At 42.3% G+C, this 18,057-nt stretch overlaps 2 protein-coding genes across 10 annotated transcripts in view; one reads left to right on the forward strand and one right to left on the reverse strand.

Annotated features, from left to right (window-relative positions):
- The window catches only part of SHISA2 (shisa family member 2), a 455,435-nt gene that overhangs the window by 116,899 nt on the left and 320,479 nt on the right, over positions 1–18,057 (forward strand). The gene's annotated exons all lie outside the window — the stretch shown is intronic.
- The window catches only part of ATP8A2 (ATPase phospholipid transporting 8A2), a 325,713-nt gene that overhangs the window by 83,819 nt on the left and 223,837 nt on the right, over positions 1–18,057 (reverse strand). For 7 of the 9 annotated variants that reach the window (XM_082220253.1, XM_082220252.1, XM_082220250.1 and 4 more), the window contains 3 exons: positions 14,466–14,527; positions 13,653–13,709; positions 8,301–8,408 (listed from right to left, as the gene is read on the reverse strand). In XM_082220253.1, the coding sequence (XP_082076379.1) occupies positions 8,301–8,408; positions 13,653–13,709; positions 14,466–14,527 (227 nt within the window). The remainder of the gene's footprint in view (positions 1–8,300; positions 8,409–13,652; positions 13,710–14,465; positions 14,528–18,057) is intronic. The other 2 variants (XM_082220254.1, XM_082220251.1) reach the window with 1 other exon arrangement.

Consider the following 18,057-nt stretch of genomic DNA (forward strand, 5'->3'; position numbering starts at 1 on the left):
TGTAGACAGAAATCTGATTTCTGACTTAATACGTGAATGAAGAGTTTCCATGGGCTGAAATGTCCACGCTGCTGTGTAAAATGTGAACGATCATACACAAAACAAACCACAGTTGGAACGGCCAATTTCCCAGCCGCTGCCAAACGCTATCGAAACACGAGAAGTTGAAAGAGCAAAAACAGTAACTGTTGGGACCAGAAAACCTGAGACGAAAAGAATTTTCCTATGCCCTTTTAAAATGTGGTGGGGGGGGTTATGTGTGTGTGTGTGTGGGGGGGTTATTGGGTTGTTTTTACTTTTGTGTAAAAATACTTTTGTATATATTTTGTGGTTTTATATTTTCATTTTGTTCTGTGAACAGCCCTGAGACCTCTGGGTATAGGGTGATATATAAATTATAACAACAACAACAACAACAACAACAACAACAACAACAACAACAACAGAAAAAGTGTCAGGAAAAATATGAGGGAACATAGCAAACGCTCAAAATGTCTATTAGGAGGAATTTACATTAAAAGTTTGATTAATTTTCATGTTTTGCTTTTTTTAAAATGCAAAATGAGGTAGAAATGGGGGGAACTGAACTCAAGACTGGAAAAATGAGAAACTTGGGAGAACTCAAAACTGGTACCTATCCCTAGCCACCTCTAAAAGGAGCAATACAAAACCCTGAAAAGGAGCAATGCAACAACTACATTCCCATGAAGATAGCCCTTGAAGCTAACGGAAATGATCTTTCTTCTGTTCCCAGGAACAACAGCTGGTTAACTAAGCCTGGTTTAGATGGAAGATGAAAGTTGAATCTCCAGCCCTTTCCTGGAAGACATGACGGAGCTGGGTGAGGACACAGCTGGAGTTCCATCTCCCCACAGAATCCTTGGCCCATTGCAAGTTGCACAGGAAGTGTTTGCTAAGAGCGATCTCTTTCCCTCTCTCTTGAAGCCCCCCTTCTAGCGGCTCTACAAGGCCATTCCTTGGCCAAGTACATTAATGGAAAAGCCTGGTTTCAGGGTCAGGTGGCCCGAAAGAGTGCCCCCTCTGGCTGAATCTGTTGTTTTCCCTCTCATGAAAGGCAGGCCCCTCTTGTGTAAGGTAAGGACAAACAACACCATTTCAATTCTCTGTATGCGTGTCTCTGGAAAGAAGATTCTCAGCAAGGATACATTCAAGATTGAATTGCAAAAAAGTAGTGCTATTTTAAGTGTGTTGGACATGGTTAGGGCTTTTTATACCCCATAGTATCTATTTTATTAGTTTGGGAAATTAGCGGTGCCTATTCGCATAGGTGAAAGAATCCCTCACCCCCACACTTTAACAAACAATGGGATACAGGAATCTGCCTTATTCCCCAGTCAGACCTTTGGTCCACACGGCTCCCCAAGACCTGCTCCCCAGACCTGCACTGGCTCCCCAAGTTTTCAGATGAGGTTATCTGGAAATGCTGGGAATTCTGAATGCAAAGCATGTGATCTGCCACTGAGCGATTGACCCCCGGTGTTCATGTAAGTCTGGCAGCTTCCCTTTAATAAAATATGTAAGGATTTGTGCTTTTGGCACCCATACCTAGTGCATAGGAACATTTGTTTGCAATAATAGTTATTCCGTATGTAGAACCAGTGATCTGGTGAGATACATACGCATACTTCTGAAGAATAATCGTACGCAGTCTGAACCCCTGGTTAAACGCTACCCATGGGAAGCACTTGGGATCAGAGGGAGATGGCTTCACATTTCCAGAAATTGCTTTGTGGGGGTGAGGGAAAGAAGAAGTGCTGATTCAGTTCCCAGTTTTCTTTCTGAGCTTCATTTTTTCTCTCTCTGTCAGGAAGAACATGGAAAATTGGATATAAAACAGAATAAAAATGGCTAGAAAGTAGTGGTCAAATATGGACCTCTAACCACTGGCTTAACGGTGGAAGGTATAGAGCGACCTGTGATGAAAAGAATGACTGAGTAACTGCAATCTTTTCTTAGACAAAGACTAGGCAACAGGTCACTCGGGGAATGAAATCCCTCTGAACCAATAAATACTTCATATTGCAATGCAATATATGAAACTTCCTTTTTAAAAGCCTTTCCTTAAAGGAAACATTAAAATAAAATTTAAAAAGAGCCCCGGTCATTTTTCTGTGCAATACAAATCACCTTTGCGGCTTGGGAACAAAATAAATTAGTCCATGACAAAACACGAGAAGCTTGTACTAAGAAAGGGAAACGAGAATTACCAAACCAGAACATATTAATGGTCCATCTAATTTTGTATCCTGTCTTCCATGATGGCTCATGTCAGAAGCTTCAAAAAGAAGCTCAAAGCTCTCATGGAGCGCCTAACTCAGCAGCTCTATCAACACACAAAGGGAAGGGTAAGATGGGGAAATAGTTCTTGATCTCAGCTGGGAATCTCTTTAAGACCTGAAATCTGAGGCTTCTGAGCCCATTGTCTAGCTCTAGCTAGTTCTATTCCATTTACTGGCTAGGCTAGTGGTTCTCCAACTTTATTCTCTGGGCCACACTTTAAGAATAAAAATCTGCTTGCGCCACACCAATTTATTTATTTTTATTGATAAGAAATACACTGGAAAACAAAAAGAAACAACTCTTAGCAATGCTTGATTTAAAACACAGAACAACACAACTACTTTATAATATGATCATGGCACATCCAGAAAATATAAAACAATAAGTTTGCTACTACACTGCACTACAGTGGTACCTCTGGTTACGAACTTAATTCGTTCCGGAGGTCCGTTCTTAACCTGAAACTGTTCTTAACCTGAGGTACCACTTTAGCTAATGGGGCCTCCCACTGCTGCCGTGCCACCACCATGCGATTTCTGTTCTCATCCTGAGGTAAAGTTTTTAACCCAAGGTACTACTACCGGGTTAGTGGAGTCTGTAACCCAAAGTATTTGTAACCTGAGGTGTTTGTAACCCAAGGTACCACTGTACAATACAAACTACAAGATAATAGCCTTTTCCTTTCTGTTTAAAGCAGACTGAAAATAAATGCAATCCCTTCAGATTGCCTGGGAAAACCTGAATGTCTTAATCTGGCACCCAAAATATGCCATGATGATAATGATTACTTATTCAAGTCTTTACCTATCCTTAACCATAAAATTCCAGGGTTGGTTACAATAGTTTTAAAACACAACACTGCTATTATCAGTTTAAAACAAGAAACAGTCAAAGGAATAGGGTAGGCCCCAATCTGTCTGCCTGTCTATTTTGGGGTAAATATTTACATCTTTAGCTAGATGTGCCTCTGTGGTGAGGGAATTCTACAATTTAGTAGCTGCCACAGAGAAATCCCTTGAGGGTGGCAGAACTACCGAGAGGGTCCTCTCTGCCAGCCTTACACCTGAGAGGGTCTGTAGGGAAGGAGGCGGTTTTCCAGATATTTCTGTTAACCTCACCACTTGTGTCATGGATATTCCAAACCTGGGGAGGTCCTCAGATGAAGGTCTTAATACGCAGGCAGGGCAATATGCAAGGATTTGGGTATTTTGAGTCCCCAGTCATTTAGCGCAGGGGTAGTCATCACAAATGCTGTGGACTGCAACTGTCATCTGCTTCAGCTATGGCACAGCCCATGGGCAGAGATGATGGGAGTTGTAGTCCACAACATATGAAGGGCACCATCTTGGCTACTCCTGATTTAGGGCTTTAAAGATAACCACCAGAATATACCCCAAGGTGTCTGCTTCCTGTCTTGCTTTTAAGACCTTTCTCCCTTGAATAGCACTATAGAATACGTCTAGTATTGGGAATGTTCTGTCTCTGAGGAAGAGAAGCCATTTTTCTTTCTCAGCTGTGGACTATCATGGGCTCAGTGCAGTTGGTTTTGTATATCGGTAATAGATTTTGCAAGAACCGTCTTGAAAGTTGATGCGGCTTTTATACATCCCACCTCCTCCATCTAATTTTTATGAGCCTCCTTTCAGAGGACTTGGATTTTAAAACTCTGCTTCACTTGCTGTGTAAAGTCCTGGAAGCCAAATCCTGACATTTCAATGATGGAGTGGAATTCTTGAAAGGAATATGAACGCTCCAAGTGCTCTGTATGTTTGGACAGAATCCCTTTCTCCCCAATCGCTTCTTCATTCTTGATTAGACGATGAGCAGCCTTTTAACGTATCTGGTAATTGATTACCGATCTAGGAACACGCTGCTACAATACTGGGCTACATTAATGACCTCATTCAATCACACATAGTGTAATTCTTGTGGTTGGAATGAAAATAATATAAAATATTGCCTTAGCCCCAGTGAGGCTTTAATGCCATATCTCAAGACATCATTTGTTTTGGGAAATCCAATGAGTATTAAATTACATTTTTTAACTAGAAAAACATTTCCTTGAAATATTCACACAGAAACTCAATGCTATTAGCACTGTATTCTTTACTTTGGGACCTGGGTGTTGTGTTGGAGCAGATGTTTAACCACAATTGTGTCAGATTCCCCACCCCCACCCCCATGTAGCTGCAATAAAATTAGGGCTCAGCTCAAATTACTCACAGGTTTTCACAGTTTTTTTCCAGCATTGTTGGGTAACGTCTCCCATATTTGGACAGTTTTTGAGGCTTCTGGATAAATGTTGGCACATTCATTTGTATTGTCCTGACTAGTTCTTCCCTGAATGGCCCTCAGGGAGATCATCATTTAGTCAAAACTGATTGGATATGCAGGATTATGACTACATCCTGTTCATAACATGATATCTGATTCTCCAAATGATCTACCTCCACTGTTAAGAGGCAGTATTGCTGGAAACCCTGTGGAGAGAGCGCTATTGCACTTAGATCTGGTTGGCCACTGAGAGAATAAGATGCAGGACCTGATGAGCTTTGACTTGATCCGGCAAGGTTCTTCTTATGTTCTTATGATCCATGATCCAAGAAAGAAAAAGCAACATCCATGGGAAACAATGGTATTGAATCAATGAGGGAAAGGTAAACATCTTCACAATTAAAAATGGGGGTTCAATTATTCCTGCCCAGCAAAACAGCTATGATTAACTTGAAATTAAAACTGTAGAATATTCAGCAAAGATCTAAATAAAAGCAGGATTCCATCAGCAAGCCCTCAGTTTCCTCACCCCTGTATTAAAAGCTGACCTATTTGCAGGGGCATTATGAGCCTACCGTTCTTGGGCTGCAAAATATGCTTCGTAGTTCTGCTAATCAAATTTCAGCCTTATTTATGGAAATTTGAATTAGAACTGGTGATGCAAATAGCACAACGGAGCATAATGAAGATGCCATGGAATGCCGTCTAAGGAATTTGGTTTTGTCTCTGTTCGTCATAAGCAGGCTGGCAGACCCTTGTCCTGTCAGCTGTCACTCTCTCTCCTCACCCTTGAAAGCTGTCCACAGCAATCAAGCTGTCCATGGCAATCTCTTGCAGCATCCCCTGTCTTATACCGCAACACAATGAAATATTTATTAGACTGCGACCAGATTTAATAGAGAATGGCTGCAGAGTTTCTCTTGTTTATTAGATGGAATTACAGGAGAAGTAACCTTACAAAAGGACGCGGGTGGCTCTGTGTGTTAAACCACAGAGCCTAGGACTTGCTGATCAGAAGGTTGGCAGTTTGAATCCCTGCAACGGGGTGAGCTCCCATTGCTCGGTCCCTGCTCCTGCCAACCTCGCAGTTCGAAAGCACGTCAAAGTGCAATAGATAAATAGGTACCACATCGGCGGGAAGGTAAGCGGCGTTTCCATGCGCTGCTCTGGTTCATCAGAAGCGACTTAGTCATGCTGGCCACATGACCCGGAAGCTGTACGCCAGCTCCCTCGGTCAATAAAGCGAGATGAGCGCCACAACCCCAGAGTTGGCCACAACTGGACCTAATGGTCAGGGGTCCCTTTACCTTTAACCTTACAAAACTGTCTTTAGAGTATTTTCTAATACACAGGAATGGGTTTTTATTAAAATTAATTTGCTTGGTTCACTAGAACTGCTCTTCTCCCCGGATGGTACTGATACAGAACTACTCTTTTCTCCAGCGTATTTGGACAGGAGGTGTAGGAAACAGCCAGTTAGCGAACGTAAAAGAAAGCCGCCTAACATCAAGGCAGAACAGCTCAGGTCCATCCAGCTAGCTCTCCCAAGTTCTTCCCAGCTCTACCTGAAGATGATGAATGGCAGCTAAAGTTTCAGCAAGGATTCTTTGTAAGTCTTACCTGGCAATGCTGGAAACTGAACCTGGACCTTCTGCATACAAAGCACCGGCTCTCCCACTGTGCTACAGGAACCCACAAATCTGCTTGCCAGAGATGTCAAGGGGAGGGTTGCCTCCTCCATCCGCTAAACTGTGCAACAACTGAACTAGCAGAAACCCACAGAGGAACAGATTGCAAAATCTACTGTGCAACAAAGTTACCAGCAACTTGCTTATGCGTTTTCTTGCTGTCAACATCCTGCTAGCACAAAACATTTCACCAACGGGACAACAATACCACCAAGTGAAATATATATATATATATAGAGAGAGAGAGAGAGAGAGTGCATATCTTTAGATTTAAATGTTGTCCTGGTCCTATCTTGCTAGAATGACACATTTTTCATTTGGGTTTACTCCCTGTAGTATTTCACCTTTCATTTATTAAATACACACATACACACATATACCCCCAGAGTCTCTTATTTTTCACATTCCCATCAGACTCCTGAGTGGTTTTGACAGGCTCATTATTGCCCCCCACATCCCATTCTCCAAAGGTTGAATTCATGGCACCGAAGGGGAGAATTTCACCACCTGGAACTCAATAGATGTCGAAGGAACAAATCCAAAGCCTCACTAACATTTGAAGGGTAAGTACTCCCTTTTGGATATGGTCACCCAGTAATTTATTTTACAGATATATTTCCAGCCCCTTAGACTAGTCAGTGGAAAAGAATACTGGAAAAACTGGGTACTTAATCAGAAATGATATGTAATGTGGCTTTAATAAACATTTAGTTTGCAAATGGTATTCTGTAAAAGAAACCACAAAACAGAAAATCATATATGGAGAGGATCTTCATGGTGAGTACCTATTTTTCTAGGGCGGGGGGAGCACTGGAAAGGATTAATGTATGGCCAAATCCTGATCACAGATGCATGCTCATAACTGGGAGAAATGCATGTGTCTGATGTTGAACATATCGCCCAGGATTCTACCCACCAGAACCGCAATATCCTGCCTAGGTGAAATGCATTTTCAAAGGAGGCTTCAAATGAAAAAGAGCAGCAATGGCACCCAACTTTGCCTTTTTGTACTTCCATTACCGTTTCTTTCAGCAACATTTGTACTGTGGGTGCAACATTAGGGGTTTACACTAGGGGTGCAACATTTATCAATCAATTCGGATCATTGATTAAAAACTTGCCAAGCAACTAAATCAACACCTAGATTGATCATGTAACACAACAACAATAATAATACCAAGTACTTATTAAAAATTGCAGATAGTGGACACCATCTTAGAAAAGTAGTTGCTCTTTCACTAACATGGAGGAAGCAGTGACTCTTCTAAAACGTATTTTCTCCCTTCAAGACTACTGCTTCAGTCACAGTCAGACTAATGTGGGTATAATACATTAATCAGTCGATTAAAACTCATTTATTTGGACTAATATTTCTTTAACTAGCCACAGTCATAGTGATTACATCTGGTGCACTTTTAATTTGTACTGTATACCAATAGAACTAACCAGTGTTGAAGGACAACAATGGTGTCTGTGGTGATGTCAGCTACAATCCTGTGCATACTTTACTGGGAATAAGTCCCAGTGAATACTGTGGATTTACTTCTGAGCAGACATGTTTAGGATTGTGCAATCAAGCCCTTTCACCCAGGTTGGAGTCCCACTAAATACCATGGATTTATTCCTGTGTATACATGCATAGGATCATGCTATTTTGCCTGTTCATCTAGGGTGGAAAAAAGTTCTATATTTCTTTTAACTGATATCACCTTAACAAAATACTAATATTAAAAAATAGGGTGGAGAAAAGTTATGGCCTATTTTGATTTAGATCTCATGTAATCGACTGATTTTTTTTGAAAGAAGTGCATAACTTTGCACATCAAGGATATTTTTTTAAACAAAGTTCAAGTAAACTCAGAGTAGAGCAATCCTTTTGAAAGCAAAAACAAACCCACAACCCAACAGCTTACTTAAATGTGGATGATCTAATTGGGAGCTCTAAACTATTCACTTCTCAAAGTATATTTGCTCCTGAGAAAACACACAGACACACACAAATGTGCTCTTTTGCCACTGTGGAACCCAAGGACTGACCTGCCCCAGCATGTCTGGTGCAATCGGAATGATGGGCCAGATGGTGGAGTAGACTCCGAAGAAGACCAGCCAGAGCAGCATGCTTCCCCAAACAGCCAAGTGACTGAACTGCAGGGAAAGAGAAACAAATCAAGACACACAGCACAGCCTCCTCCTGCCCCCACACTTGACTCTCAGGTATTATTTTGCTTCCACCTAAGGCTTTTGTCAGTCTCACTCCGGGCGGTCTAACACGCTTTATTTTCAGCCAGCAGCAAGATTGATTAAACGGCTTGGAAGAATCCTGTGTTAAAAGCCTTTCTCTGTGAAATGCAGCACATTGTTTTCAAAGCTAACTTATCCCAGGCATTTAAAAACAAAACAAATCCCTAACCAACCACGTTCCCCTGTCTCCAAGAATCTAGCTCAGAGGGACAGGGTAGGAGGCAGCAGAGGTAGGATTCACCCAGTCTCTAGTGGGATAGGTGGCAGTAAGGTTCCCAAACATTGCTCCCTTGGTTCCACAGCCTCATCCCCCAGTGCCTCCCATGAAAAGAATTATTCAGCATTAAGCTTTGCACAACCCGCCAAGGATAACACAATAAAATCCAAAACTGTGACCATTAATTGCACATTTATTTAAAATTCAATCAAAACTTTATGCAGTGGTACCTTGGTTTACAAATTTGTTCCATTGAACCTCTTTGAATGGAACTTCTGTTCCGGAAGTCCGTTCTTAAACCAAACCATTTTAAAACCAAGATGTGCTTTCCTATAGCAGCGGGGGACTCAATTTACAAATGGAAAACACTCAACAGGAAGTGAAACATGTTCTTATTCTAAGGCAAAGTTCACAAACCAAAACACCTACTTCCAGGTTTGTAGCGTTCACAATCCAAGTTGTTCATAAACTAAGCTGTTCTTAAACCAAAGTACCACTGTAGTTTAATTAATGCAACGAGATTGATGAACTTGATCCAGTGATCCCAACGTCTGATAGAAATGTATACTTCCAGTGCCCTCTAGCCACCTCAATGACTCTTCGCAACCCCGCCCCAGGCAATCTCACACCCCCGGGTTGTACCACTTGCTTTGTGAACCACTGGGTTAAGTGCACTGGCAGAGCCAGTCCAGTGTTCCCAGCTGTGTGTACCACACTGACCTTGCTGGTGCATTACTGCTCCTCTTCTAACCCCTGCCCCACCCCCAGTAAGGAGCAGTGATAAGCCGACCATAGGTAAGGTGGGCTATAGAGATGCAATTTAGGAATGCAAATGCAATAAATTTAAACTCAATCCAAACCAGTGTGCTTTGGAACATACCCAGAATTACACCTAGATGTCAGGGAAACATCTGTATTTTGAATATTTATAACACACACACACACACACACACACACACACGTGTCACTCTGGCTTTTGTGTTAATCTTTGGAAATACAGAAAGCATTTTTGACACCAAGTTTTTCTTTCCCCTTTTTTGGTTCAAGTATGTCTATATCGTACTTTGGCTCTGGTGTTAATTTTTGGAATGGTAAAAAGCATTAAGCAGCATAATGTTTGCTGTCTCTTTCCCTTAAAGTGTGTTTGGAAGAATAATAGCAATACTCGTTTTCATTTTTTTAAAAAGTATTTTGAAAACAAGCGTTCTTCATCGAATGGACCACATGGGACCCACATCAAGCTTTGTTTATTTTTAAAGCCCTCGGACAGTTTCATAGAATCATAGAATCATAGAATCATAGAGTTGGAAGAGACCACAAGGGCCATCGAGTCCAACCCCCTGCCAAGCAGGAAACACCATCAGAGCACTCCTGACATATGGTTGTCAAGCCTCTGCTTAAAGATCTCCAAAGTAGGAGACTCCACCACACTCCTTGGCAGCAAATTCCACTGTCGAACAGCTCTTACTGTCAGGAAGTTCTTCCTAATGTTTAGGTGGAATCTTCAACGCTCAGTTTCTGAGCGTTGAAAACAATTCCTCCCTGAAAACAGTTCCCAAAGTTTCTAACAATAGTAAACTAAATCAAAATCACCATCATGATTAAGGAGTAAAACTGCTAAAACATACAAAACCCCAATCACTATAACACAGTAAACATTGACAATTAAGAAACCACACACATTTCTTTTAATTCTGGAAATTCCCGCAGTGCAATCCTATGTCCATTCAGTAGCAGAATCACAGAGTTGGGGGCAGGGGTGACCTCAAAGGTCATCTTATCCAGACCCTCCTAATGCAGGAAATCTGCTATGAGTTAACTGAAGTTCAGACTGGCATCCATTGGCTGGAACACCAACAGTGGGCGGAGCCAGAGCTGATGACAGGCAGAGTCAAGTGCTTCCTTTAAGCAAGCAAGGGACCACCTCTTCTCACAAGGAGGCATTAATCACATCCCTGGCCCAGCCAGCTGTCTCCTTCCTACTAGTTGTTATCAGCCCAGAGGGGCAAGAGTCCAGAGCGCAAGTGGTTGTTGCCCTGACCAATCCAGGCACCTTGACCACACCCTCAAGCCTTACTAACTGAAACTCATCCAATATAGCAGGACTTGATTGCTCTGGATGCTTCTCCACCCCCCGTCGTCTCCACCCCCATCATTCAGCCCGGACACTGAGGTCCAGCGCCAAGGGCCATTTGGAAGTTCCCTCACTGTGATGTGAGGTTACAGGGAACCAGGCAGAGGGCCTTCTCAGTGGTGGCACCCGCCCAGTGGAATGCCCTCCCATCCAATGTCAAGGAAATAAACAACTATCTGACTTTTAGAAGACATCTGAAGGCAGCCCTGTTTAGGGAACTTTTAAATGTTTGATGTCTTATTGTATTTTTAATATTTTGTTAGAAGCATCCCAGAGTGGCTGAGGAAACCCAGTCAGATAGGCGGGGGATAAATTATTATTATTATTATTCTCAATATTCATCTGCTGTAACGGTGGAGTCAACATCCTGTTGGATGCAAGCGATTTTATCCTCAGAATGCTTGACAAACAAGTCGCAGCGAGCTACCGTCGCAGCGGGCTACCATAAAAAGCCACAAAAATGTTAAAAACTGGCATCAGCTAACCATTGGGGAAGGATGTAGTCTTAATTGCCTGTAAAGGCCTGGCAGAATAGAGAAGTTTTTTTTAACAGGCATTTAAGAGTTGGTACAGAAGGGGCCTATTGGGACAGGCAGGAACGGAAGGCAAGGAGACCCACAGAAGGTGGAGCTGAAGCCTTGGCCAATGACAGCAAGAACCAACTAGGTGTAGCTTTGCCCCCATCCTCCTTCTGGCTGAGTTCTACAAGGGCAACATTGACACTGAGGAGGAGGAAGCGGACAGGTAGAGTCACATCCTGGGCTGGTTGTAAGCAGGAAGTGGAGGCTAAGGGCAGGCTGAGGTTGGTGAGGCAGTGCCCCATTTGTCCTAATGCATCAGCCTTTGCGGCCCAGTAGCTTTTCACAGACCGCATGCAGTTGCATAATGCGCCATGGCAAAGGGCGCTGTTTTGCTCCAGCATAATAGCAAACAGTTCTGAACTTCCGTGCATGTCGAAGAACATGCAAACAACTGGAGACCTTTCTTCTCTGCTGCACTGAGCAACGGCTACTGTGCGCTCCCCCCGAATTTATTTATCCAAGCGTTTCATTTCCCTCTATCCTATCCTCTCATTCAGCAGCGAGAGTTTCTCACTCCTGAGACTAAAATGAATGTAACCAATCCACCCGATGATGGAGGTGAGGCTTAAGTCGGTGGCACGCTCTTAATACTTCTCAAGTGCTCGGAGGAAGTCTTTCCCAGAGTGAGTAAGCCACAGCTGAAACAATAAGGCTTGCCAGAAATGGTGTGTGAGAGACTGGGAAGTGGGCTTAGAAGAAAAGGCAACTTGAAAAAAAAAAAGCATGAAGGAAGCACACCTACATATCACGTTTTTAAAAAAGAAAAGGAAAAACACCAAAGTTGTTTTTTTAAATACTCCCCAAAATTCCTCTCTCTCTTTCTCTCTCTCTGTGTGTGTGTTTCCAAATGCTTCACCAGAGCCTTTTTGGGATGAATCCTGATAGCAGAAGGTCAGTAACTGTTGTATTTTCAGTCATGGGGAGTGGAATTAGATAAGAGAAGCATCATGCTATTCAGCATTTAGTAAGAATTAAAAAGGCACTGTATACCTAAGTAATATGATTTGTACACAAATAAGCTTTTTGAAAGGGCAGGCTTAGACTGGTTAGGCTATATTTGAAAGCAATGCACAAGGACTTATATGAAAGATATTTCATTTTCCTTGAGGTTCACCCTCCCTTGTGGAAAAGGCAGGGAGCAATGCAGTTGTGCCACATACTTGCTATGACACATCTTTTCCCCGAATTCAGTATGATAAATAACCCAGGAAAACACCTCACCTCCTGGTTTCATACCGCCAGCTCAAATTTCTCTTCTACTCATAAGCACATGCACAAACACACCATTTACCACAATTTTAATTCCCTGTTGTGGTATGCTGAAGGGAGTTAGGATGCTACTAATTTCCATAAGTGATCCGAAGTTATGCACAAATCAGCTGCCTCCCCCGTCCGTGTCATCAGAGCAGAAAACCTGGGAAGTTTAGCATTCACCTAGGCATATGCCAAGATTTCTTTTTTTCCAGTGGGGATGCGTTATATGTAATCGGTAGTGGCCAGTGTAGTGAGGCAGAGCAGTGAAGTTGCACTCCTGACACTGGTATTGCTGCAGCTCACTGCACAGGGCTAGGGAAGGGCAATGAGCACGCCAAGGCTATATGGACACACTGGAGGAGCCCAATCTAACATTCCCACTTGTGTGTCTGCGCACTGCTGTCCTTGCAGTCACCTTGCTCCCCCGCCCTTGTTCAGGTAAGCTGCAGCGATGTCAGTGCTGCAAGATCTTACCCACTACACCAGAGGCCACAGTGCAGTAGTCTTTTGCAGACTGCATGTACTAGCATAATACGCAGTGGCAAATAGCACTGCATTGTGCCCCTGTAATAGGAAATCGTTCTGATATTTTGTGTGTGTGAAAGAATATGCAAACAAATGGAAGGCTTCCTTCTCTGATGTGCTATATAAGTACAGTGGTACCTCAGGTTACGTACGCTTCAGGTTACAGACTCCGCTAACCCAGAAATAGTGCTTCAGGTTAAGAACTTTGCTTCAGGATGAGAACAGAAATCGTGTTCCGGCAGCGCGGCGGCAGCAGGAGGTCCCATTAGCTAAAGTGGTGCTTCAGGTTAAGAACAGTTTCAGGTTAAGAACGGACCTCCGGAACGAATTAAGTACTTAACCCGAGGTACCACTGTATAATAGATGCCTTCCTTTTCTTTGCTCAGTAATATTAGGAATAAGGGGAAAGTGCTGGTTGAAACATTTCTAATACTTACTTTTGTCCATGCTGTGGTTTCTAAGCCAGCTTTCAGACAGACGGTCACCACAACATACTGCAGAGGTAGAGGGAGAGAGAAATGTTAGGAAAAACATTTAATCCCAGCATGCATTTCCCATTCACACTTGCTTCGCCCTCTCTGGCTTTTCAAAAAGAAAGCAATAGCTGAACAATGTAGGAACCAGGTGCCGTTTTACTTTTAAATGTTGCAGTGTGTTCAACGCATTTCAGAAGTACAGCAGGGGGTTTGGCTTAGCATATCATTTGAACCTGGGTATGTGGTTAAGGTTCATGCAACTGATGGGAATGCCTAGAGATCCTGGGTACAACTGGCATCATGGGAAATGCTCAGACCAGTTCAGCCAAGTGGACAAGGTCCAAGTCTGCACAAGATGGTAAGTCAAACAATGGGACTGTGCAAACATGCTGGCTCTGAGAGAGCAGCTCACATTTGATTTGCTCCTTCTGGGTCATTTTAGCTTAGTGCAGCATGCAGCATGGCAGCTAAGCCCAGGTTTGGCTTAGCATATCGTTTGAACCTGGGTATGTGGTTAAGGTTCATGCAACGTATCGCAAAACTGGGGAATTCACTCCCAGAAGAGGTAGTGATGGCAACCAACTTGGATGGCTTCAAAAGAAGATTAGAAAAATTCATAGAAGGCAAGGCTATCAATGGCTACCAGCCACAATCGCTATGTTCTGCCTCCACTGTCAGAGGTGGTATATACTGGGGAATACCAGTTCATGGGAAATTCTCAGTTGCACGAACAAAGACCATGTGCAGTATTGTGGCTGGATTTCAGCAACTTACCGTATAAACTATATTTCCAACAAACAGGTAGTCTACACTCTGGCCACTTGCAAATACCGCGTCTGGAAAAAGAAGAAGATAACAAATATTAAATATTTCATTTGCCCAAGGAGATATTATTGTTTTTTAAAAGGTTATTTAAGATTTTCAAATGGTTTGAACAAAATTAAGTAAAATGCAACCATGAGCAATTTTTAAAATATCATCTCAATTCACAGAATACCTTCAAACTAAAGAGGAGATTGGGTTAAGAAGAGAAAGAGAGTGGGTGAGCTAAAAAACAGATTAAAGGAAAAAACATTAGAAAGGTGTATGTAAACATGCCAGCTCACATTTAACTGGTGGCGCAGCATGAACAACATCATTCCTTTCTGCAAAGGTAGTGAAAGGTAGCCAAGCGACTGGGAAACATTGAGCATGAGCCTGAACGCACTTTTAACAGCCTGATGTGTTTTTGAAACATGTCTCCTGGATTTCTCTTTGTAGGGAGGATAAATTTTGCATACTGGGTTTCTCAAAGCTCTTTCAAAAGCAGCGCATTGGAAGCAAATAGTGTAATGACTGTCTTGGCCAATGCTGAAGCTATTAAATGTTCAAAAATAGCGTATACACACACACACACACACACGCACACACACGCACACACATCACCATTAGGGGTTGTTTGAGCAGAAGGGGGAATTCCTGCCAAGAACGAATAATCAAAATATCTATAGGAGATGAAGAATTCCAGTTACCACATCATCTTCGTGCCACTGTGCTGCATACAGATGCAGTCCTGCTATATGTGCTTTTATTTTAGATTCCTTTGAAGTGAGGGGATATTTTTTACCCCAAAGGTTACCGAAAGAGAGAAGAGAAGCAAAAATCCTCCCTTTGGTGCATATAGCTGCTATCTTAAAAAGCTATTGGAGGGTGTTAATGGCGAAAAGGGACTGGGCATCTTATATTCCAACACCTTTTCTCCTGTCTGTAAGTACACAAAAAGGCGAATACGTGTTAATTTAACATATGGAGGTGCCAAACTTGGCAATACTTCAAGTAGCCAAGTTTATTCGTGCTTAGTTCCTGCTGAGGAAAAAAGAAGAAGGGCTCCTATGAAAAAAGGAACACATGGCAGCTGTAGGAATTCTCAAATTAATCCAAAAAGGGCTGTAATTCAGAAGGATTACACAACCATCTCGCTTCAACATGGCAGCCAGCGACACACGTCTGCCTAGGTGAGGCTGATCTAAAGCAGAAACCTAGAGCCACAATCTGCAAGGTGATTGTTGCCTGAAAGAGGGAGTTATGCCCTTGCTTGAATGAAATAATGACGACAACAAATTCATCATTAATTATCATTTTATCATGGTTATTATTACCGTTAACATGCTTTAAGTTTGCATTCTGCGTTTCGATCTAAAGGTTTTCAGGGTGGTGCCTAGCAATTCATTAAAATTTATTAAAACGCCCAAATCAATACAAGGGCTACAAACTTCAGACATAAACATCTCAAGAAACCCAGACAACTGAGCAGCAATCTCTCTCTTGTGCCAGCCAAAGCCATAAACTGGAGAAAATAAATGTGTTTTAATCTGCTACTTAAAAACAGATACTGTAGGGGGCAACAATGATGACATGGTACTTCCAAGTCACCAGGTGACAGACCCCAGCAGCTTCATATAGATATTAAAAAGCATTGAATGGTAGCCTTTGGGGCCCCCCAGCAGAAAAGTGTTGTGGAGCAGAGAAGGTGTTTCCCAAAGTTACTCTTTGTTATTGGTCCTGCAGTTCAGAGTGGAACCACCCAAAAGGTGCTTCCAGCTCCCAATCCACATCTGTCAATACTGAATACTGCTGAGAAATAAAGAAGAACCAAAAGGGTTGCATTCCCCTTGTCCCTCTCTTGATAGCAGCAGTCAATTTGGGTGATCAAGGACATTTCCATGGCATATCTGGGCTGGGAGTGAGACTGAAATGAGTCTAGATAATCAGCTTCATCCAAACATGCTTGGAGCTGGCCACTAACATCTCAATCAGCTTGCCCCAAAAAGTGACTCACCATCGCCTCCTTCAGGATGGTTGTGAACACCCCTTCCCTGAGAATTAGCGACTTCATGGTCACAGCATCAGTCTCCATCAGCTACATGGGTCTAGTGTTTTTAACTATTTATGTTCTAGGGCAGCGATGGAGAAACCTACCGCAGAGTGATTTATCCACCCACCCACCCATTCATTCATTCAATACAGCAGGGGGGGGGACCTGTGGCACTCCAGATATTGTTGGATTGCAGCTTTTGGCATCCCTAGTCAATGGCCATGGTGGCTGGGGCTGATGGGAGTCCAACAACCTCTGTATGGCCAGAGGTTCCATATTTCTGCTCTAGAGTTGTTTCACACACTGACCAGGATCCAGAGAACTCTTAATGTGAATTCAAAACATGGAAAAAGACACAGCAGGGCTCTCTTTCTCTGGCACTCATATGTGTACCTCATCACTGGAGATAGGCAAATCTGTCAATGTTGGTTTCTCTCTATTTCTCTTTACCAATCTTAAGTTCTCCATGTTTCCAAATCAATTAGTGAACTACTTTTTTAAAAAGCCCTCCAGAGAATTCATTAGCATTTTGAAATGAATTTATCCCAACATGCACGTGTTTATAAGCAGTTTTACCTAACACACACGTTTGCAACCAAATTTTCCTTAATTTATTGCATTTTATTTTCACCAGTATATGCATCTTTAGGGACACTTTACCCCACTACATGCATTTTTGCGTAGCTTATTTGGCTTGAGAACCGCATTGCAAAATTCAGAGAAGTGCAAATTTCAAAAAAGTGGCTGTGTTTTGGTTCTCCTTTGTTTCAGAAAGTGAGAATTGGGTGGGTTTTCCTTTAGGTGCTGAATGAATCAAATCCCACCCACCCACCCAATCCCTGCTCATCACCAGCCTATCCTGATAAGGTATAATTGAAGAATGTTGCTCATGCAATCACATATGTAGTGTGTAAGTTTTTAAATGCCATGAAGAAATCTGGTTAAGTCCAAGTACATTTGGAGAATTTCAATGCCAGAGTTGCATCTGTAAGTTGTATTTTGTAATATTATGACCTTGCACTTTTGGAATCCCAGGGCCCTACAAAAGAAGAAGAAAAAGAAGAAGAAGAGGAAAAACTTCCTACAATTGTCAGGGATGGTCAGGATGTGCTGTGAACACTTATTTGTAAGACTGCAGAAGCACTCCTTCATTGCCCATATGCACACTGCATCCTAAAGAGCTCAAGAGGTTAAAGGACATACCGGTGCGAATGATGTATTTCTTTTCATCTGAAGTTTTAAAAAGTGTTCCCTCAAACATAAAAAGGGATAAAAGATCTATATCCACCTCTCCCTGAATAGCAAAGCAGCCAGGGTTCTTCACTTGGTAATGTGTTGGTCTTTGAAATTATTTATTTATCGATTCCAATTTAAATCTCCAACACATCTCAAGACGGCATCCTAAAACCAGTAATATTCTAAATGGATCTAATAATTAAATTCATGACTAACATGAAAGCTGACTCTCAATATGGAAAGGGAAAAAAACTGAAGTTTAGGAATAGGGATAAA

Source organism: Podarcis vaucheri, assembly GCF_965113315.1.
Source record: "Podarcis vaucheri genome assembly, chromosome: 4".
NCBI lineage: Eukaryota > Metazoa > Chordata > Lepidosauria > Squamata > Lacertidae > Podarcis > Podarcis vaucheri.